The following is a 24975-nucleotide window of genomic DNA, read 5'->3' as shown; positions in this document are numbered from 1 at the left end:
AGTTTTGTTCGCAACACTAAAGTTTTCAAATGCCAATGAAGGCACATTTGAAAATAGCTGGATTATAATGTAGATGTAAGTATAGGAATAAGGTTTAGTATATAGGTTTATCTTAATGTAAACACATTCACATGCGTTTTTTTTTCATTTTTTCCCAATTTATTTCATTTCATGTAACATTATCCACTTATCCAAATACGCAAAGCGTTATAACCAATGTATCGGAACTTTGTTATAAACCAATTCAATAAATTGCTTACTTACTTACATACTTACTTACTACAATCATTTAAAAGAGAAAGTTTTTTACTTTACAGTGTATAGCAGATACAATTTTTTTCATAGTATTTGTGAAAAGATAAAAAGATCCACTAGTCTAATTATCATGAGTTTTTTGTCTGTGTAAATGCGCATTACACGTTGAAGGTGTATTTTAGTTTAGGCCGTATCAAGCTAAATATATCGCATAGTACGGAATATCAAAATAATTCTCAAGAAATGACACTAAGCAGCGCATAAACATCCCATGTGTGTTAGTGTTAATTTATGTATGGATGGTTTTATGATCACGAGAGGAGGCAGGTTGACGGCGATACAAAAATAATTAACAAAATTTCGTGTAGCGTCTTTTGCACATGAAATAGTAACAACAACCATTGCATTTCAACAATCATCTTTGTATCAACAATATACTGCATTTCAAACATTGGTGTCGTAGTCTTCGTGCCACGAGAGCTATGAAATGACCGATGATAAGTATTTTTTATTCTTTTTTACTTGTCAAGTTCGATACATATTAGCAGTTTTTAAAAAGGAATCATTTGGTCATCCGCTACGGTAAAACTGATCGATTATAAGTCGTGTCCGAGTTATTTTTCATTTGCTGTGCTTTCGAATAAACAGAGACCAAAGATTTGCTACTTACGAACGACAATTTAGTGACGGAATAGCGTTTAACATTCATACTTCTTCTCATTGTCGATCATGTGCAGGTGAATTTTTAAGCAAAACCAGGTAGACAACGAGTCTGTCTCTTGGTTTGTTTCGATTGGGTATGTTGCTCGAATGACGCAAACCATAATCCGATCAACCAATCCAGAATCTTACAGAGATAGACACTGTTGCTGCACGGATACTAGTCCATTTGTCAAGTGGAGAATCAAAGCGAAATCTTTACGTTTCTCGTCACATTCTTGATCTAGCACAGCGACAGCTTGTTCTGACCGGTGAGTGTCTAACCGCGGCTTTTTGGCATCCAACAGTAATACCAGTCGATGTGTCGCCAAAACATCACCTGGATTTTGTATAAAGGGTATGCGAATAAAATCGAATAAAAACAGGTTTGTTTTAAACCGTAATTCCGACGGTGTTCCTAACCGAACCGAGAATTGATTCAGTGTATAGGATATAGCCAAGCGTACTGTAATGGTACATTAGATTTATTAGCAAAAACTAAAGCATATTTTTGAAAAATGTAACTAGAAAAAGTAGACTTAAGAGAATCATTACAGCTATTTTTGATCACGGGAAGAACACTTCTTGCGGTATTTTTTAATACTGTCGCGGAACATTTTTTGTTCAGCATATGCGTCATAATGAATCATTCGTCACGAATTTGAGTCGCTGTGAAAAGTAGTTTGACTGATCTACTTTACTTTACGGAACGTATTTGGATGAATGTGTAAAAGAGAGAAGCGTACTTACGATACAGATTATAGACCAGCCTTCTGATGAGGCAATAGTGCTGATGACGCACATTTTCCGATTAACGAAAATGATAGACAGATATCTTGACATCGTTTAGATCTCAAGTAGCCTGGTATGTTAACATGTTTGACAAATTCGAATAATTACATTAAAAGTATTGGTTTATTTGTGGTACAAGTACGTTTGGCACATTTATAAAAATAACATTGAGAAGCTTATCATATAAATAAACAAACTTGCTCAGATTTATTCTCTATGCTGTATCAATCAATAGTTGTACTGTGAAATAAAAAAAAATGGGTATGTTGTATCAGCTGCAGTCGTACCGTTTGCTTTGCATAGACTACTTGTGACCACTTGTTCAATAAATTAAGTGGCAGAAAAACTTACATACAAAACCACCACATTGAGTCACATTAGCTTGGCGTGTCTTGAATAGGACCATTGTTGTTTTAGGTGCAACTGAGGAAATGATATAAAAAAGCATCGTGCGAAATCCCACGGCTGGCCTTCTCAAGGTGATTGGTGTTGGGAGATTTCTTCATTCTTCAACTCTTGAAGCTGTCCCGTGTTTTCAATCCAAACTCAACGTTCACGAGATACTGCGTCAGTCATGATGAAGTTACCTAACAATATGCTACCTCCTTGGTGCAGTTTAGCGCCTGTATAATCATGAAACGTCACATGAACAGCGACACAGTGACGAGGACTCACTCTATGAAGAGAGTGCCCCGAATATTCAACATTAACAACTAAACTCTCCCACTCTTTGCGTGGTCAACATTTTGTTAGCATGTGAACATACAAATGTTTCAATAGGGTGTGTTAGGGGATTCGTGGAATTTTAAACTCTTTATAAATGATACCTTTTCAAATGAAGTGAAATAATATTGAAAAATGACGTACTATTAATATCATTGTTACGTAACGAGTAAATAGCAACCATCAAGACGGCCGTTTTGGATCGTTTTTACTAAATAAAAAAGAGATAATTATTACAACGTATAATAATATTTACAAGAATATACAGGGTTTTCGAGGATTATATAGACATGTTCATCGAGTTGTAGATTCGTTCAGGCATATAATAGACTCTTTCAGCGCGATATAGAATTGTTCGGAAGTAGATGTAGACATGTTCGGTTATACTGTAGAGCTGTCACTTTCGTACCCCTTGGACTGCAAGTTGGATCATTCTCATCAGAAGGTAAACAAACGGTTTTCGAAAAAATAAGCTTTTTTCAACTAATTTATGTATTAAACAGCTTGGAGAATGATTATTAGCTATTTTTAGGACTTTTAAGAATGAAAAATTGAACCCTGCGGCACAGTGTGTAAACAAAACAAATGACAGCTCTACAGAATCGCTGAACATGTCAACGCCTACTTCCGAACAATTCTATATCTCGCTGAAAGAGTCTATTATATGCCTGAACGAATCTACAACTCGCTGAACAAGTCTATATAATCCTCGAAAACCCTGTAATGTGCTTCCCTTCTTCTTTGGCTCAACAGCCGTCGTTGGTCAAGGCCTGTCTGTACCGCTTGTGGTCTAGGCTTTCAGTGACTTATTGGTTTCTCTCCATAGCAGGATAATCAGTCCTACATATGGCAGCACGGGCCATTCGGGACTTGAACCCATGACGGGCATGTTGTTAAGTCGTGCGAGTTGTTGACTGGACCACGAGACCGGCTAATATAATGTAATACTTTTTACAAAAAAAGGTAATTGAGCAAAACTCAACGAGAAAACTATTTAATACGTAAATAATTTGGTTGCTAATGTAATTTTACACCTTTAAAGCTTGTAAACTTCTAAATGCACCAAGTAATATTCAATAAAATAGATAAGTGAAAAAATAACGAAATAATCCGTCATTGCATTTAATATCCCTAATCATCAAATTAATAGTTCCAAGACCGATTGATACAAACAACGATTTTAAAACCGGTTGGTAAGCCATTGCTGTTTACAGACACTTTGATTTTTTTGCCTCCGATCAACTTGATGCAATGAACAAATGGTAATGATGGATAATTAGTCGAGTACAGTTTAGAATTACAATCGTGTTTATCACGTGGATGTACCTCACATAACACGATCGCAGACAATACGTGATACATGAAGTATAAAAGCACTAGGATTGAGCTTGACTTCAGTAAATATTACGATATTACAAATAAGCAACAACATTGACAATGCAAATGTGCATGATGTTATAGGATTGCAAACCGTACTCATCGTGTTTTTTTCTGTTAACGTATTGTAATTAAATGATTTAAACACTAAACCTTTAAACTAGTTTGCGGAACACTATAAAACATGGTTGGAGTCCACAACATTCCAATTTGATGGCAAATTTTCAGACAGTAGTCACGGTTCCTTTATCAAAATCGAATAGCTTTTTAACTAGTTACAATGATAAGTGACGACCCTTAACTCATTCGTGATAAATAAAAGCGATTTGAGCTGTACATCCTGATAGTGGAAAATAAAAAAAGAGTAGAAGGTTTAACCGTTGAAACTTAAAAATAAATCGCTTGCTCAACCAAACCTCATTGTACAGTTGGCGAAAAAGGCATCATACCAATCAGATTTATAACGGTTATTTTCAAGCAAGTAGAGATAATTACGTTCAGTAAACCAAGCTTTTCCAACGGCTTGATACTAATCGCACGAAAGCAGTCTAAACTTTCATTTAAACTATTCGCACTGCATACAAACTCTCTCTTTATGTACATTGCGTTTAGGCTGCCTTTGTAAATTTAGCACATGATGCTTGGAACAGTGTGAAAAGCGAGATGCATCGTTCCGGCTACTGAAATTCACATCTTGATTATCTTCATTAAGCACGCTATAGTAAACAATGCTGTAATTGCTGGAGTATTGCATATGTTCAAGACACTTAAATCACTAAGTACATAAGAAAAGGTGCAGTCCATAAATAAATATTGCATTATAACAAATTGTTGTATACCCATATTATTTCTATGTGAAACGTAACGTATCTTCCATTCTTTAATCAAACCTATTTGCTTATCAACTATGTATATTGGACTTGAAGTGAAAATGTTTTTATATGGGGGTACTATATGCCAGAAATAACAACGCATCGTAAATAAAAAAAAATAAAGATACTATCTTTGAACGCTTAAACGAACACAAACAAAATAGACCAGAATAAACTACAATTACAAACACCATAGCATCTAGACAAAAAATAACTCATATGGTCAGTATGGTGCGAATATACGGAAATAGATTTGCCGCAATTTAATGTTTCTCACATCCCCCCGCTATGGATGAGGATATTTCATACAAACAGTTTCAGACGTGCCCCCTGTATGCTTAATATGTATTGTTTCAAATATCAAAAACCACATGTAACTTTGCTGTGGTAGCAGAGTATTCATTCTCCAGTAAACACATTTCTATGACATTTCCGGCAACATTGTCTTTATTGTACATAATTGGAGGCATCCTGTTCTGTTGTACAATATAAACTGAACACTGACATGTAATCTACAACTAACACAGAAACATCTTATTAGTATATGTAATATGCAATACTAGCTATAGCAAACTGAGCTTACAGTGGCTATTGCAGCATAAAAAAAACAAGCACGCTGATACCTTCTTCAGAACGAATAGAACATTTATGATGAAAGTATAAAATTGAATCTAAAATTAGCTCTGTAATACAAGGGCAAAACAGACTGGATTTTTTATTCAGCCGTCCTTTAGGCCGTGTAGCACACCCTAAGAAATGATTAACATCCAAAGATTCATATTGAACATCATAGTGACGACATCTCATATCACTTATTAAAATATCGTAAGTTATAATTTTGTAAACTACACATTCTTCGAACCATCACAATTGATACATCTCACCTACGTGTAATTCCCGCTTGGATGCTCCAGAAACAAACCTCTCATAATTTAACACTGCATCAAGACTTGCTCTGCTAACCATGAATCTCACCAAGTTAGCGAAAGGCAAACCACAAAGATATCTGATGTTCAAGCGAACAGAAGCAAAACAACGGTCATGGTGCGAATGTTCGGCTTCGCCCAGTATACCTATCAGACCGCATGTCGACTAGTAGCACGAAAAATTAGACACTACTAACGCTGTTGTTAGCCTAGTTTAATCTAATCTGTCTTTTGAGGTCACATTATGGACAACGTCTGGACAACGAATAACAAGTTATACGCGGATGTGAGAAAAGCGTGAAAAAAGAACTATCGACCAATTTGAGACCAAAATTGTACAGCGAGCCTGTACTAGAAAGTGTATATCGACACGTCGTAACAGTCTATTATTAGATTAACCTTATTTAGTTTGTTTTAGAAATTGCAGTTCTTTTTTTTAGCATATTTCAAAATGTTACACTGTTTTATATTGCAGCAGTTCTCAACACTAGTCTGTTTAAAAAAAAATCTCATCCTAAATATCTATTTTATCTGGATGTACAATATTAATAAAAGAATAAGTTTATTTATAAAAATAAAAAAAAACATGATATCGCGTCAAATGTATATTACAAAAGAATTGTTCAATGCCAAACAGCCAGAAAGTCATTCCTTACTACGGGGGACGGTTCTAGGTTTGTTCCCATGACGGACATGTTATTAAATCGTACGAGTTGTCGACTGTACCACGGAACCGCCCCACCAATATAGAATGTTTTTTGGAAGGTAGGATTTTTAAATCAAATTAATCACGATTTTTTTGGTAATCGTACAGCTAGACACTATAGAACGTATCACTCATGTTTTGCCGACAGCAATTTTAACAAATGCAGACATTATCTCCAAAAATCATACAAGATTCCCAACCGATGTGCACATTTCCTGCGCAGTAACATAATATGGGTAAGCATGAGTTACCGTACCTAAAAATACAGTGTATGTGTCCCCTTGTGACAAGTATGAACGCTGTCAACGATCGTCCTTCTCGTGTTTCGTTCAAAGGTACTTCTTCACCGTCCGATACGTACTTTTTTGTAGAGTTTAACCATAGCTTCAAGCCACAGGCAACCAAAACATGGCATCGTGGTATGTCCATCTGCTTAACAAGAAGTATTTTCAATTAAAAGGCGTAAGGTAACATATGCAATCGTTTGCGTAATTCATCTCGCGGCTCAGCTACGATAAGTGTGTGGCACGTATAACTTTATTGAAGCAGTTTACCAATTACTTTGTGCGCAAAGGTCCTTTATGTATTGTATAGAAAAATACAGTTTTTAATGCATTTATACCATTTCACATATAAGCATTTCTTTTTTGTTTTTTGTTTTGACAGGAGGTCGGGAGCCACGTTCCATTCAAGGGTTGAAACCCATGGCGGACATGTTGTTAAGTCGTGCGAGGTAAAGCCTGTATTATTGCAGATAATATAAAATGATATAAACTCATACTCAGCAGCATTAATTTTATCTTCCAGTGCAACCTTGTTAAAAAATCTGACGTTGTGTAATATTACCACTTCTGTTTCAATGCATCACAGCATCGTGTCAACGAAATAAACAATTCCCAGGCCAATCATGAAGGGAGTTCTTCGTTTGATTCCATTTTACTTGTTACAATGCTACAATTGATTGGATACATCCGGCAGTGACTACAAATGATCCTTGATCAGTTAGATCAACATGAAAAATAGGAGCATACATGTTTACCACTCTGTATAGAATTCTTACATCGTCAATTTCAGAATTCGCAAAAACAGTATGTAAATAATGTTAAACGAATATGCTTGTATAGCTAATTGTGTTTTCGCTGAGCAAGGATTAAAACATGTTTACTTCCATTTTTACCTAAATTAATAACAATCTTTGAATAAACATTTGTATAAACAGATATACGATGATGATGGTACTTAAATTTAACCATAACTATTACTGCTTCTATGTCTGTGCTCTCAATAATAAAATTTATGCCTTAATTGTGTCCTCTGCTAGTGCTCCTGCTACGTAAGTTAATTTTAGTAAAGAGACATATAAAGTCCTTTGGAACTTTGATCACTTTTAGAATCCAATAAACACAGGAAACAACAAACAATGCATGGAGATATGTAAGGTATACAAGAGTAATGATCATATCCTTCTGATATTTGTAACAATAATGGTTGCAGGTAACCTCATCATATATTTATCGAATATTCGATTTGCAGTAAACGGTTGCTTTGTAGTAATGTCAAAAATGAAAAGTTTTTACCTGGTTTTGTGGGACGTTCAATAAATTTTAGATTAAAAATATAATATTGAAACAAACTGGAAAAAATACGCACTCTAGCGCTAAACTGCTACAAACTGTGGTATAAATAATCGGAATCGATTATGAATTACATGAATGATTAAGCAGAGCACATGTATGCATAAGAAGCTGAAGATTTTACAAAATCAATTACCCTGCTGATGCTGATGCTGAAAGTCGCATATCTTTCGACAACGATTAATTTAGAATATTCTTATGATAAATAAATAAATAAAATAAGTAATTAAAATAAACGAATAAAAATACGCATGCATTAACATTGATTCTCTTACCCAAAACCAATAAGCCACCTATTGGACGAATATTGTATAGAAGCGATACACCGTTGTTCATTTGAACGTTGACAAACACAAATTCGCATTTTAGACGCATGGATGAATTGATTCCATCCGTTTCATCGGATATTTACGACATATTATAGCATATGCATTACACAAAAAGTGTATCACAAAAAATGAAACGATATTAAAAGAAATTGAAATAACAGTAAAATAAACATCGATTTCGTTACAAAATATTCAACTTTATAAACAATATGTAATATAAAATCAAGTGCATGCGGTCGTTCAAGTATACTTAATTTCTTTGTTATATGAATGACTGCATCCTATGAAATATGTTATAATGATGCACAAACTTAAATTAACAACATTCAATCGTGAATGAGACCAAGGAAACATCTTGCCATCATGCCGTTTTGAATGTAAATTGAATGTTTGTGATCTTTCATGAGATTAGACAAGTCCGAGCGACCTTGGCTATTGATTTGAGATAGAACATGGCAACTGGAGTAGAAATTAGGATGTTTGAGACGTGCAATCCAGATTTCGTTCGCTATGTATCAATACGCATAGTTCAGGACTAACTATCCTGCCATGGGTAATCAGTCACAGATTGTCCAGCACTTAAGTGGCATAGGCAGCACTGTATCAAAAACGGTTGTTGTGCCAAATAATAAGAATAAAATTACTCACGAGTACTGTGTACAAAACCGTCATTTTTTTATTCCTTGATTTGCTGTTGGTATATTTTCGAGTTCATAATACAATTATTATTTTTTGTTTACGCTTGGATAATAAGGATAGTTTATACTTCCTAACATGATTACCGAAATATGCGGAGCAAATATTTCTATGACACTAAGAAACCAACATCTACAAAAGATTCAATCCTTATCAGCTGATAGGATAATAGCTTATTGATTACCCTATAATATTATACTGTTCAAACATTGGCAGGTCCTGAACTTGATTATTGACAGTACAAGGTAATTACAGAGCATAGGCGAATAAATCTTATCTTTATTGATACCAAAACTCGTTCAATATCGTTTGATTTGCCGCTATTCTAGAAACGTATCCACATGAAAGTCTCCCCAAGTGGATAAGATTAGGAAAACATAGCACATGAAGCACATCGAGCAAGTGTTGTGTAGTGATGAGCTACATGAATAATTTTAGTTAGCACAACTCGAGTTACTCAATTTCTATTTGTTTTGCGTTTTATTTATGTTTGAACGTATCGCACTAGTCTATGTTTTAATTCTGAATAATAATTTAAACTACGCATTTTAAGACGAATAATCTAATAGATATTAAAATGACAAAAAGAGCATTAATGTATCATATTAATTAAATAACAGTCACAACTCTTTTTTATTTGACAATTGATAACTTTTTGCTGTTATTCAACTGTAGACATCCAGAAAATTCTATCTACACTTTTTAGCAAACAGAACCACATACCATACTGGACTGGACATTTAAAAATCTCTCTTTCCTTTTTCAGCTCACGTAGGAGGGTTTTGACCGACACTACGCCATTTCCTCAGATTCGCACCGCTGGTCGTTAGACGCACCGTACGAAACGGGTTCCCTATAATGGCCAAACAAATACATATACGTTTTCTTCCCATGTTCAAACGGTCGCTCAACGGATAGGCAACCGCTCGAATTCCCGACCATTACACACCTTGCGTCTAGCCGCTAAAAGCCCTGTGCTGTGTCCACCGTTTTCTGGAGACATACATTCGAAAGATATTCCAGTGTAGCTTAACCCATTTCTCTTTTCCGCGTTGTACACGTCGAACCGCGAGCGAGCGCGCACACTTACATGGCGCGACATGACCAACGGCTATCGATTGGCCACGCTGTACGACCGTTTGTGTGATGTTGAGCGAAACGAAAAAGAACAACGGAAATTCAAACCAAAAACCGGTTTTCCAAAACCCACTTCCATCCAGCTCCTCTTAAAAGCTCTCGAACCAAAGCTGTGGACTACGTTACTGTCCAACAGCCCTACAATGCCGCGGGCCGTCTGGGTAGGCCGTACATGATCGCAACCCAAGTGTTGGTGAATTTGGTTTGCTTTGGAAGCTGGCCCGCATTCCAAGCCGGTTTGAGTATGAAGAGTATGTGTATGTAGTCATCGATGATGATAATGACGATCATGAAGATGATGATGACGAGGACAGCAGCAGTCACTATCAACGATCTACCTCGACGATTACGTTTGTAACGCTCCACTAGCTATCAATGGGATAACGCGCAAAACTACTCCACAGACGTAGCCATCAAAACCCAAAAGCCTAGCCGAGATTTGCGGCTGTTCCATGAATGCTTTTGAGGTATTTTATATATGTGTGACGTGACGTGATTGGGTAAAATCCAATCAAGCCGTTCAATTGCTGCGTAGCCGCTACATTGGCTTGCTTGTGCAGGTCCGAGGAATAGGAAATTCTATAGCAACACATAATGCAAATATGTATGTATATAAAAGTCATATATATGTGTTTATGTGAAGCTATTTTCTATCTTTATTTATTTCAATAAATAAGAATTATATATATAAATAAAAAAATAAATATACCTGTCACTGTGCTATACATAGCAAATAAGTTTTATTATAAATTTCAATAAATTCCATCTTTTGTGTGCTTAAGACAGTGGTTTCCAACCTGTGGTGTGTAGTTCTAACAGACGTAGTCCGCAAAATAATTTATTTTTTAAAAAGAAAAGCTTTTTACTATACGTGTCGTGCATTTTTCCCATAATCTAGAATACATTTTCAAAGACACGTCTAGAACAAGATTTAAACATATTTTTGATCAAAAACATTAAACTAAGTCTGTATACCCACAATAGATGTAGGCCGCGGCAAATGTATTTTCAAAGCCTAGATGGCAAATGGTCCGTGATCCTAACAAGATTGGAGCACTGGCTTAAGATATCACACGAATAAAATAATTATGAAATGATGGAAAATCCTTTTGTTTTTTTTTTATTTTATTTAAAGTTATAATACAATTTATATAAAACATTTTTATCATTAAATGCGTGCTACCGTTGTGTGATCTAAAAATTGTAGCATACCTTTTCATCACAAGTAATGGTAGCATACCTTTTCATCACAAGTTTCCCTTCGGATCAAAGAGCCCGACGGAAACAATAAAATTTAAAATCGCTTTAATGTTGCCTCTTCTAAATTACGAGTTTGTGCTGGATGTCTGATACCATTCCAGTTGGGATACTAACTTCGATAAATAGACAATCGTGCTCATGCGCGAGTCTAGTCAAAGATTGTGACCCTTTTCCGTAGACTGCAGCCAATAACTACAACACATTTGGAAGCCTATCCACAGCAACTCACCAACAACAAGTCAAATACCAAGATGGCTTTTAGATTAATGCACTTCCGCCATTCCTTCTCGTATACATGCACAAAGCTTGGCAAACACGCGGTGACCGCAATTCTAGAGCGTACATTAACAGATCGCCGTAAGAAACTGGGAATACATAGCTACACTTTGAGGCTTAATCATAGGAACAAAAGTAAGAAATGTTCCACTAACCAGAAATGGATCTACGAAATCAATGCCACAACGCATCATACGCTCTTGCGAGGATCGAGTTTCTCTCGACTTTGACGTTGACTCACACACTGCAAACTGTCCATTTAGTTTGTTGTGGAATAAATATGAAACTGAGAGCTTTGTATCAGTGAAGTAAAGTTCCATCACATATTGAGTAACATGTATCTGGCGTTATATTTTTAGGGAAAGTAATTTATTAAAAAAATACTAATTCACTATAGTTGCTAAAATATATGCAACCAACAAATTTCCCAGCATAGCATTAATCAGAATATTACAACTGTAGTTTGTTTATTAATGACTTGCGACAAAGCCAGCGAGAAAGATTAAAATTTTCTATCACAGAATAAGCAATGCCTTCTACCGACGAATATCATTGACAGGACCATTTAACCATGTTATCTTTTGAATACCATACACCACGAGATTGTTGTTTGAAGTCTCAAACATATCAGCCGTCCCACATAGGCGAAGAACGTATGATTGGTTTCATTTTTTTATGGATGATGGATGGTCGCAGGTAATGTCAAATTTAAAACACATTTCTTGAACATGACATGCGGCAATACAAAATGTATACCAGTAACTTCCTTTAATGAGCACGCTTATCACTGCGAGTGAAAAGTATAACACACCTGCTAAGAAGTTAGCAACCATTGACACCCTGACCTTGTGCGTCATTCATGCCGAATGGTTATGGCTTTGAACTGCTGGATTAGTAGTGGCTCATTCGAATACTTATAAATCGTAAAATATATATGTACCCATGCATGGTGCAGGTTAACTGTTCAAATACACAATATATTTCGTAGTACTTACCTTGGGTAATGAAGCAAGGCACTGTTGCTTCACGTCCCACACGATCTTATCCGATGGAAATTGGAGGCTCTTATGGACGTTTAACTCAGGGACGAATACACGTACAAGCAGCCAGCCTTCCCGGGGTTCAGGTGGTGGCTCATCGTCAAAAGTCATTGTGTCCATTTTTGAGGATAACGTAGTGACAAGAAAGCGCTCCGTGGATGCCAACGAATGTATTTACTTTCACACGAAAGTACTGGGCGCAGGTTTCTTATTTCATGTTTTTTGGAAGTTCTCCTTCATCGTTCAAGTCTAAATTTAGCAACGAGAACTGCAACGAGAAGAAAAAAATGTGTTATCATTAAACATAAGATCAATTCATAAAAAAATATATATAATAATACTATTCCCGTTTCCGTGACATCGTGACCCGTTTTTGTTCACCTAATGCAAAATCTATTACATTATTTCTATGCAAATTGCTATTACAATTCTATTATATGCAAATCTATTGCATATTTCGCTGAGGCACAATTCACAATTATTGTTGATGATTAGTTAAATCCTCAACGTCATTTCAACACTCCCATTCGAGTATAAAGTCGAGATTGCACGAGTGATAGTTCATCTATTTGGCATAACGTCGTACGCGGATATACCAGCCCAGTGATCGGCAAAGTATGGCTCGCGGCCGCATGCGGCTCTTTGCTTGGTTTTTCTATTTGGCAGGTTTGCTCTTGGTGTAGCTATGCTATTTGTCTAAGAAACTTTTTCGGGAATTTGGCTCTTTCGGTCGCAAAATTTGCCGACCGCTCTACCACCCTATATAAGCCTAAGGAAACGTCCGGTTCATTCTAGCCTCGAATCCATGACGGCTATGTTATTAAGTCGTACAAGTTGACGACTGTACCACGGGACCGTCCCTGGTACGTAATAAGTTGTAATACTGGAAAGAGTGATATAAAGTAGAGTTATTTAATCATTGAAACAGCATACAAACTCAAAATCATTAATAACTTGTGCCATATTTATTTCCAGTCACAAGCAATTCATTTAATTATAGGAAGACCAACACTGGAGCTATTGGTATATCTCGTGCCTAAAAATAGAGCATTAACGTGAGGGAAATCTAGCGTACCAGGCAGCTGTCATTCGTTTGACTAACCCAACGCACTATAATGAATGATTTGATACACTATTCTTGCGCTACATATTAACTTGCAACAGATAATTCATCCCAACTTGATTTTAGATTTAAAGATCTGATGACTATCAGTCAATTACACCAGGCAGGACTGAAGATATAGAACACTCCCAGAGTTAACTATAGAACGTATTATTGATCAGTAATGTATAAGATAGGCATTTACAACTAATCAAAAGCGACTTCGTGGTATCCATAACATATAGCTGGCCCTAATTTAATCGCTGAGGAATTAACTTCGTCTTTTTACTTCAGACATCTTTTTTAAGTTTAGTTAATAATTACAATTTTTGACATAGTATTCAAGCTCCTCTACTCGTTCATTACAAATGGTTGCTAGATGATGATAATGACATTCCCGTGTCGAGTTTGGTTTAGTCAAATTGGTAACGTTGTTGATCCAGAGCGGCCAACGATCTCTGTTGCAAAGGATCCACACCCAAACATGCAAGAACCGAAGCTTCTATCTTTAGCCTTTTGACCAATACTGTAATACTCTCCTTTCCGAATTGTATATTTCAAATGAATATTCATTCGTTAATATCTAGGCATATTACATATCAAGCAACTAATTTCAAAATACTCATAAATACTAGAAATATAACGTAAGGACAGTCCACATTAGAACCACATTGTCATATTTTGTTTCCATGCTCTCGTTGCTCGTTATATTTATTAAAATAATATAAAATAAAATTGAAATACAATAAAACTGAATCATGTTTGCGAAGGTTTAATGCACGTAACAATGTTTTAAATAGACCGTAACATTATTTGAACTACACTTGGATTACCCACTCACTAACTTTGTTGATCGAGAAAACTCATAGTATATGAAAACTTGGTAAAACATCACATTTGAGTCTCCAAAAAAAAGCAACTTGAATGTATACAATAGCTTAACGACCACCCATAGCTCGGATTAAGCAACCGTAGCGGGAATATCTAAGGAACTAATTCAGTGCCACGGTTACAGTTTGAAACGAATCGTCCCATTTACTTTCACAGAAGAACGAACTTTCACATAAGAACAAGCAAATACTACCACTTAAGGTGCTTCCTTCCGATACGCCAACTGCTCCAGATCTTGGTGACACGGACAATCGTTTGCTGAGCGATCGATTACAGACAGCTATAAAGCACAAGCCAACCCTGTTTGAAACTTAAGGAACTAACGAGGGCAGTCAAAACAAAAGCTCAGAAACACGTGAAAATTTTCAAACCAATCGCCTTCCAATTCAAACCATTGAATGGCATTCCGCTCGCTATGAGTATAAAGGAACCAACAATGGAACAACCAGTTCTAATGGACGTCGACACGGTCAAAGGTTAGGCAGCGATCGTGCAGACCTTCTCCAATAATACATGAAGAGGTGGAATTCAAGGGCCAGTAAACAGTAAAATTACAGTGACAAGTGTTTCTTTTTCCACGTCCCTTGGTAGGTAGGAAACGAGTATTGCAACTCAAGACGACCCTTGTATTTGTAGGGTTTCCAAAGTTCTTTACAGCTGAGCAGTTACGATGAAGTAACAACTTCGAGAGCTTGAATAAATGAGAAAAAGTAAGATAAAAAATACATTATTTAAATAAAAATATATTAATATATAATAATTTTTTATATGAATAAAACAATAAAATATATTCAATAAATTCACATAATCCGTGTTCCGTTGAATCGCTCCGTTTTTCTTTCCTATTCAACATCATTCACACAAACCAAATTTTTCTCCTGTCTATCATCAATAGAAAAAGCGATCATACAACTATTAATTCGCATGATGCACTACCATCTGGAGTTTCCGGTGCGCGTTACAATTACAACTATGGTTTTGCTCTCCATTTTTCAAGCATACTCTATTCTGCTGTTTGTTTTGTTTCCTGTTTACTGATGTTGATACGTTATGTCAAAAATGTTATTCTCGTATAAGTTACATAATCTAAACCAATGTTTGAGCTAAATTTGTTCATCGCGTTATACTAAGTAACGATTCCTAGCATATTCATATACTATAACATGGTTTCATTTTATATTTAATAAAAATAAATAAAAAGAGATTTGCAAGCTATTTAAGTAATCAATCCAATTCTAATCCAAAATACATGACTTAGATATAGTCTCACATAAAATAATATTGAACTAAAAAATATTACAATTTACTATGCTTCTTACAACAGAAACAATTTATTCTCGTTCGTAAAGTCTCTATAAAAATAAAGAAAAAATATTGCCCATCATATTGTTTTATCGCAATCTGATCGCTATGTAAAATCTGTCATAGGCGCAAACACAATTTGATACTGAAAGTAGTACTACAGAGTATCGGTCAATGTCAAAATAAGTGAGCAAGATAAATGTAGTCTAATGCATTTTACTTCACTATCCGAAAGCAAGACACGCCCGCCAATCATTTATACACATTGAAGCATAACAAATGATCTAATTAACTCAAGCTGGTCTGGCTCCATCGGCGAAAAATGCATCACTACGGATATAAACAAGCCATCAATTTTAAACCCCATGAATCTGTCTTAAGTACTGCCGGAAGCATTCGTTGCCGAATAGATCACCAACGGGACAGGTACTTTTTCAGGGACTATTTTCGTACATTCATTTATTTATATGATTTCAACAATAAAAGATAAACTTAAAAATAACACACCAAAATGCGCACGGCTCAATGAAGTGACAGTTTTTAGTATTGAAACTTCGTTTTCTCTTCAGTATGACTAGCCGTGACTAGCGATTCCTCGGCAGACTGAATACTATTGTATATCAACTTACTTATACTAGCAGCATAAAGTGTTAATCATTCTAGCAAAAAACAGCATATATGCCACTAGTCGTTTTCTTCTCTGTCAGTTTCTCTGTCAGTCAGAGCGAGTTAACAAAAAACAACTTTTGGAGGACACCATCAATTTAGGCAACAGGTTTTGGGCGGTTTCCTTTCCATTTCGCTGATGCCCAATGGTCAGCTTAAAACTCTCACCGAATAACGTTGATATCCTCAAAAAACGAGCGATCATCAAAGCTATTGTTTTACGTCCATTGGACTGTTGCAGCTAGCAATGTAGCGTTTCATCATTTTGAATAATTGTGTCAAAATTTTATTTTGCTGTTTTTTAAAAATTATCATTATATTCAAAAAAATTAAACAAAATTGTATTGTTTAGAGATGCAAAAATATTTAACATTTTTACACACTTGGATCAAACATATTATAATAAAATATATAATCTAAAAAAATAAATAGACAAATTTGTCCCAAGATGGCATGCCATCTGACCCTGATATGCAACAGTTTCTCATGTACTAACCGAACAGTAATGCAACAATCAAACTTTATCATATATTATTTTAATTTGTCATATAATAATAACAGCATAAAATTATATCCTATATTTTTTACATTTAACTATTTAAAACATTGCTTAAGCCTTGTAACTGCACATTTATTCTTATGGTTACAATTTAAGAGCATTTAATTTTAAGTAATTTAAAACTTGCAAAAAGTATTGCCATATCATAAAAAAATCAAAACAACATTTTATGATACTGGCGTATATTATATCAGTCTAGAAGTGCACAGTGTACTAGGAGCGTTTTGATTAAGAAAAGCTTGTATAAAGCTTGTCGTCAAGCCGCACAACTTCTTCACATGATGTCCATGCCCATTAGGGGATTTGTTGCTCCCTTTGTTAAAAAGAAATATAATAATAAAAAAAAAGATACCATGATGATAATAACAGAACAAATTTGTAACCCACCATAACAGTCCCGCTACCTACACTGTCAAATAAAACGCAAAACAAACCAAACAATTTCACGATTATTTAACCACCGTAATTGCGAACTAGACAGCACAGCAGTTAGTTTGAACAATTCTTTCCTCTTTCGGCATGTGTCTATCACATTTATCTACAGGAGTGGCGAGGCTGTTCACTTTGTCGGCGGATACACATAATCTTTAGTCTTTAGCTCTTCTTACAGTTGCAACACTAATGCTCTTAAAAAATGCTCACACCAAGCGAGGCATGATCGAAACAACAGAGAAAGGTATTAAACGCCTGCCAATGGAATGTCCGACTTTCCAAAGTGCCTCGCGAGGCTGTGCCTCTCACCACTCTAAATGTATGATTTTGGTTTTTTCGCCAGAAAACTTAAAGTTGGGTCGCACTACGGGATTTAACGGCGGTAGTAGCAAGGCATCTATTATATTACGGTAAATCAAACCGTTTCCTCCAAGGTAATGAGATCTTGCAGAAGCATTACGTAAACTATTTAAAAAATAATGAAAAAATGAAATGAAGCGCATCATTTTAGTGTTTGGCTAATCAAAAGATTAGTTTTAGCATCTATTTTGAAGTATAATGTTTAAAACAATAAGCTAACAACGATAAAACATATATAATATGTAAACAATTAAAGTAAATTTGACATATGGTATAAATAGTAAATTACTTTCACGATACTCATAGGTCTCATACTCAATTTGTTATGGATAATATGTTATTTAAGCTGTGTTATACTTTCAATGTGGCGCTGATACTAGAAATCATAATAAGGTAAAACCATGGAAACTTTTTCCCAAACTAACACACTGTGCGAAAGCAACAAAAAGAATAACTGTTTAATTCTCACAACCTCCTCCATATTCTACCACATTGGCAAAACCACCCTAACGTCAACCGCCATACTGTACTGCAAAATGTGTCATAAACAAGCAGGATGTAAATAGTTGACTAGATTGAACGAAATCATGTGTTACACAGGGGACTCATAACATTAAAAATGGACGGATTAAATATAATGATTGGACGAGTTGCTCAATAAATGCAAAATAAAAATACAACGTGTACCAGTAATGCATTGCATATTAAACTGAATATGAATCCTTTATCTGTTAGTGTTAACATTTTAAAACTTTTAAATTTTATCAATCAAACTAGATACATAGTTTTTCAGCTATCACAAAAGAGAACTAAATATGCTAGCAAGAGAAGAAAGTTCAACATCAGAGAGTATCAACAACCGTTTCCATTTTTTCTGCTTCTCGATTGAAAGAACTTTACACATCCCTTCGTGGTGGATGATTATGGGTTTTGAGGAACAAATCCCCCAGGTAGTGTACGAAAGGTCAATGAACAGTATTTCTGCGTGTTAGAACTTTGCACTGCGCGGTTTCTATTTATTTATGCCGGTTAATTTGCTTCATGATGGCATTGAACAAATTAACGTAAATAAATTTATTTTACATCTATTGCGATAAAAGAAGAAACACAAAGAAATATTAGTAAATTACTGCACTACATTACCTTATGGTATGTTACAGTATTTTCAATCAAAAACAAGCAAGAAATTGTATAAGCAATTATCAAAACGAAATTTCGTTGTGATATGTACTGTGATAACAATCTTCTTCATTTTCATTCTTCGCAAGCTTTAGCCATGTCGATGAAATGAAAAGTTGCACACGAAAACATTGGTAGAGTCTGCATGATAAACACCACACGCACACACAATTTGAACATTGAGCATGGTGTACTGCACATATTAGATTAAAATGTTTATTAAAAGAATTATAATAATTATTAACTTAAATCTAGTTTAGCACACATAACACTTTGATCAAGTCATAGAAAGTTAATAAGGAAACGTTATTGATTTCTCACGGCAAATTGTGTTAGATATTTTGAACCTTTCAAATATATTTCACAGGCAAAAAGCAAAATGCAATCAACACCCCTCTCTGTTTTTTTGTGCTCTTGATGAACGACCCCCAGCAAATTGTACATAGTTACGCTCACTATCCTTTTTACAAACCCTGAAAACATTCAGTTCGTACACATACATACACATACACGAATACCGACAAGCGACCGAGCTGGGATGCGTTTATTAAAGCGCAGACGCATCCTTATCGACTCGTGTTTGGTGTCTAACAAACCCGCACGTCTACAATCCATCCTTTTTGGAGCGTTGTTTTCGTGTGATGACATGTACGTAGTATTAAACGCAAACGCCCATTTGTGGTGCGGATCCTCTTAATGCTATTGCCCGGAAACTTGCGTTTGTGTAAGTATTGTTTACTGTTCGTGATACAACAAACACCATCATCGTGATACAATAAACACCGATCGTTTATGGTTTTATTTTGTGGGATCAGAATTCTAAAACAATGTAAGTTAAGAGTAACAGCTACATTTTTTTAATACTTGTAAAAGAATATGAAATATAGTTAATGCGGTAGTAGTAGTAGTAGTAGTAATGTATTTCTGAGATAAGTATTCGTGTCATACAGAGATGATTGGAATTGAAACAGTGCGTTAATAATTTCACTTTTCTTCGCTAATAGAAACTATTTAGCTTTAGCTGTTTAGTTTATAATTACTGACTGCAACATACAAGATTATCCATTATGGGGTTTAAAATTAGAGTAGGAAAATTGTTTTTATGGAAAACCTACTTAACATTCAAAAGAAAAGAAAAAAAATGAAGCTTAACTCACTTACATAACGGAATTCCTTTTTAGTTTAATTCTAAGTTTTTAAAACGTGTTTTAAAGTTTTACTAGTTTGATTATAAAAATATATATTTGAGTTGTATAGTATATTGTGTTTTTAATACATACTCCAATAGTATTGCTAGTAGAAGCCGATAAACACATACATGAATTAACATTTCGCTCACCAAATGGGTTGATGCGTTTCAATGTATACATCGTTCAAACAGACTTTTGTGAAAATATGCACATAAAGAACCTTTGGCATATTTGTCACAATGAAAAAGAAAATATACATAGGAAACGATACATACTAACCCGTATAAAAATGCTGCATCTCAACTGTAGCGTTACATGAATATATTATGTATTAAAATATTTTTGGCATAGTCCCCATTTCATACATTTAACATTTCCTACATTCAATACATTACAAACAATATTCGCTCAATGGTAGAATTTGTACCATTTGTACCTACGCATTCCATTCGCCACGTATTCACGTACAAAATTTAACTACTTCCTGAACACAATAGCAACGAAAAATGATAAAAATTTCAATCAATTGAATCTTTGCAGTCGAAAAGATCAATAAAAGCAAGCAATAAAGTAAGCTTATCTCAACTCAAAAAACAAAGACAAAAAGTACACCTTCACAGGCAAGATAACCACTAGCAAACACATCATCGGAAAAGAATCTACGACAGCAATTGACTCAAATCAATGTGGAGTAGGTGAGTGATTTTGTATTGCAAAATATGTCGGGCCATATCATGGACGAGGTCTGGATGAAATTACATAATAATGGCTGATATGTCACGCCAACACCTACGACATTGATATAACTGGAAGACGGGTTGTTTGGCCATTAGCAGAGACTGTGCCTCACCTTTGTCATACCGTTTCCATGGAAATATAGCCATTTATTTACAATCTACAATAACCAATCAAGTTATGTTATTCTGGATGTTACTGTGGGGGTCATATCTTGTTTGATAGATACAGGTAAGGTGTATCCACAGGGTTGCTGTATGACACATCAACGTGAACATTTGCTCAATGTATAACAAAAACAAACTCAATTCCGCTATAACTTACCCATTTTCAGCTGATCAAATGATGGAATATAATACACGTCGGATTAGAATAATTTCACATCTTAACGTCCCTAGTATTCGTTTGAATTAGCATATCGAGATTAACGTATAACAATGTCAATATGTAAAGCATTTTCACATTTTTCTTGGTAAAATTATTTCGTTTTTTTTTTCTTCAGAGAAGTCAAACTACTACGCAAAACGACAGTTTTCTCTACAGTCTTAGTGTAAGATGACATCATCGCGGTACACGAATTCATACGCAAACAGCATACATTGCTGGGTAAATGTTTAACCAAGCCGGCAACGTGTATGTGTGTGTGTGTATCTTAGTTCATTTGTTTTCCGACCCATTTCTTTGCATTTGGGGCCCAATATAAACACACGAGGGCATTGCAAGAAGAAAACAAGAACACACTGCTGTTTTACTAACAGTCTCTAGGAGGTCTTGCCGAATCTTCGCTGAAGCCAGTCCGTCGCGACCGTTCTTATAGGTGATAAGGGAGTAGAAATGTGTTATCGAAGTACCCCCACTTGAAGGTCGGTACAGGTGCCAGGTATTGAGCAGGTGAGCTGTATAAAGATAACAACCATACACCATTAGAGGAATGTCGCTATACACAATTATGACCAGAATATTCTCAACAAAATTATGGATAGAATAGTTATGGTGTAAGGGAATAATTACACAATCTGTAAAGCGACTGTAACTCAGCAAAAAAAAAATTAATGCTGCGCACATGTGCTTTAATTAAACCCGTCTCGATCAAATCAAGCTTCCTCGTTCTTGACATTGACTTGCGTTTATTCGAGCGGATCATCACGCTTTGATGGGCATTTGGTGTGTTTGTATGCAACATGCCGACAGTAAGTAACATGATGTTTTGTTTTTGTTTCCGCGATAGGTTAAACATGGCGCATTACACACACACACACTGCATGAACGTCATGGGAAAATTCTTGCAACAGAATTATTTTCCGATCTCTGCGCATCGGTTGATTGAACTCAGGCGGAAATAATTAAACCGTGGATGGACAACCCCTTGCAAAAAGAAAAAGATCGATTGTCATTCTACAAAATTTGGCAGAACCGATTTGTTGATATTATCATAATAATTATCAAATACCTTGGATAAAAACTCAGTGAATAACGTTATTGAACCAAAACAGATCTACTTAAATTATACTCACCTATTGCTGATCATCCATGAATGAATATTTGTCCTTTAACTGAACTCTACGTTTTTTTAGTCGAATTCTTCTTCCACAAGGACGAGTCGTAAAGTTGATTCAATCGTGGTTACCTTTTAACAGCACTGATCGTGTGTTTGTATCCTTTAATCAGTGCTGACTTCACACACCGTAGACTTTGGGCTAAGTTTACCAAAAATCACATTTGCCGTTTGAATACTTCTCCCAACCAATTTCTAGAACTCTTCTGCAAAACACACCATGACAAAACGCACACTACTATGACCATTAAAACACACACATACACGCTTCACGAATCGCTAGAAGAAACAAACCACCAAACAACTGTGCATTAGTATTGGAAAAGCACATACACACACATACACGCAATTACACTAAGCTAAACAGGACAGGATTGGAGTAAATATTCACTAAACGTCCTGTTAGCAGGTGATTTTTTTCACTTTACTTATTTCAGCACAATTTTCAGTACTCCATAGCCTCATAATTACGGGCATCTGTATTTGTTGTGTATTATGCTTTGCCAAAACCCCATAACCAGGTGCCAGCTTGGCGCGGGCGCATTAATAAGCATTATGAAAACCTTCATGATTACTGTATTGATAAATATCTATTCTTTTACGATGAACGACAGTGATGAGAAAAGAATATAGATTTGAAAGCGAAAATCAATTCTCCTGCTGCTGCTGCTGGCAAATTCATTGTCACAGATTACCATCCGGTACGGCGGCTGCAAGGCTAACAGCGTATCGTTTTATTTGACTTTATTTTACACCCCATTTGCGGACCCTTCTGCGCCCTATACCCTCACCAACCCTCATTTGCATCGAGGCTTCATCGGCACCAAGTACCTACTTCACCACTCACATAGATAGAACACGACACACACTATCACAGCCGATAAGTGAGAAGTGATCCGGGTGCCCGGTAAATAAATACACATGTACGCAGCGCACATACTGCGCGTATATTATTCTATTTTTTGCAAGCCCCACGCCAGCCAGTTTGCACATGAACAGTGGCAAGCAAAACCCACCCGGATTCTGCACAATAAAATTACACCAAGTCTGCATTTTCACGCAGCCACCCTAGCACTACACAAACGCACATACACACTCATATCTACACACACACACACACACGCATACAAATATACTGGTACGCACGCTCATCAAAAATCCTTTAGACGATACTACTTTTTTCTGTTTATTATCATCTTACTGATGCTGGGGGCCGCTATTTCTGATGTCGGTGCACCGGCGGTTATGGTCTGGTATGGACTTGACTGTGCTGGCATTTCCCTTTTTCTCACTCGCTCACCCATCTACCATCTCCCGCAGGCGATACCTGCGCGCACATAAACACACACACACACACACACACACACACACACACACACACACACACACACACACACACACACACACACACACACACACACACACACACACACATACACATTAGCCTGCTGGTCGCGCAGAATCCGAAATGCCGCGTACCCAACACGAATTCCAAAAGTACCAATAACAATAACAACAACACATCGACACACCGTCGAACAATGTTTGGCTGTTCACACGCACCTAATTTTTGGAGGACGAAAATGATTGACAGATGCTCAGGGCCTTCTTGTTGCTGTGTTGAATTTGTTTTGTTGTTTATCCGTCTGGAGCTTTTCAATCGCCATTTACACTGAGCTTCGAATAAACGCACTCATTTCACAAAAACCGTACAGGTATTGCAAAATACCAGGCGATTAGAATGCTTATCGAGTTGAGCCAACCTATTAAAACTCACAATCCATTTGCTATTGCTTCTGCTACGGTGTGGCTATCTGCGGAACGCAAAGCGACCGACGAACACCCACAATCCTTACCGTTCAAACTCGCTGAGAGAACTGATTTTTTTCCTCTCTTAGTCAGCTTTCGAACCTGTAAAATGACATTCCCTCTCACTCTTTCTCGCTCCGTTGCTTTGCTTACTGCGTGAGCGAACGGTGTCCGCTGCTCTCAAACAGTGGGACCAAATGAGGACACAGGTGAATGAAACCACATTAAACAGAATATAGCCATAGTGCAGCAACGGAATGTGAATGACGAAGGAGTCTACTAAATTGATCTACGTATTTCTATTTTCTGAAAAATCAAGAAATAGCTCACGAAACAACGGCAAGGAAAAATTAATGCTAGCTCAACAAAACTGCTTGCCTTTGCAAAAACTGAGAAATGAGAGCCATCTGCGAGAGAAAATGCAGCCTATCGCACTCTAAAGACTCTCCAGGGTTGACTTCAACAGTGCAAAT

The 24975-nt window shown here is 36.1% G+C and overlaps 1 protein-coding gene across 10 annotated transcripts in view; it reads right to left on the bottom strand.

Annotated features, from left to right (window-relative positions):
- The window catches only part of LOC120899986, a 45129-nt gene extending 20555 nt beyond the window's left edge, over nucleotides 1-24574 (bottom strand). For 4 of the 10 annotated variants that reach the window (XM_040306421.1, XM_040306424.1, XM_040306425.1 and 1 more), the window contains exons 1-3: nucleotides 24471-24564; nucleotides 22653-22972; nucleotides 12678-12990 (exon numbers count right to left, since the gene is read on the bottom strand). In XM_040306421.1, the coding sequence (XP_040162355.1) occupies nucleotides 12678-12842 (165 nt within the window). In that variant the 5' untranslated portion in view covers nucleotides 12843-12990; nucleotides 22653-22972; nucleotides 24471-24564. Of the gene's footprint in view, nucleotides 1-8259; nucleotides 8278-12677; nucleotides 12991-22652; nucleotides 22973-24256 lie in introns of all 10 variants that reach the window. The other 6 variants (XM_040306416.1, XM_040306422.1, XM_040306423.1 and 3 more) reach the window with 4 other exon arrangements.
- Nucleotides 24575-24975: the final 401 nt, after the last annotated feature.

Source organism: Anopheles arabiensis, chromosome 3 (genome assembly GCF_016920715.1).
Source record: "Anopheles arabiensis isolate DONGOLA chromosome 3, AaraD3, whole genome shotgun sequence".
In the NCBI taxonomy this organism is placed as follows: Eukaryota; Metazoa; Arthropoda; class Insecta; order Diptera; family Culicidae; genus Anopheles; species Anopheles arabiensis.
The sequence above is the reverse complement of the archived record's forward strand: the minus strand, read 5'-3'. Positions and strand labels throughout refer to the sequence as shown.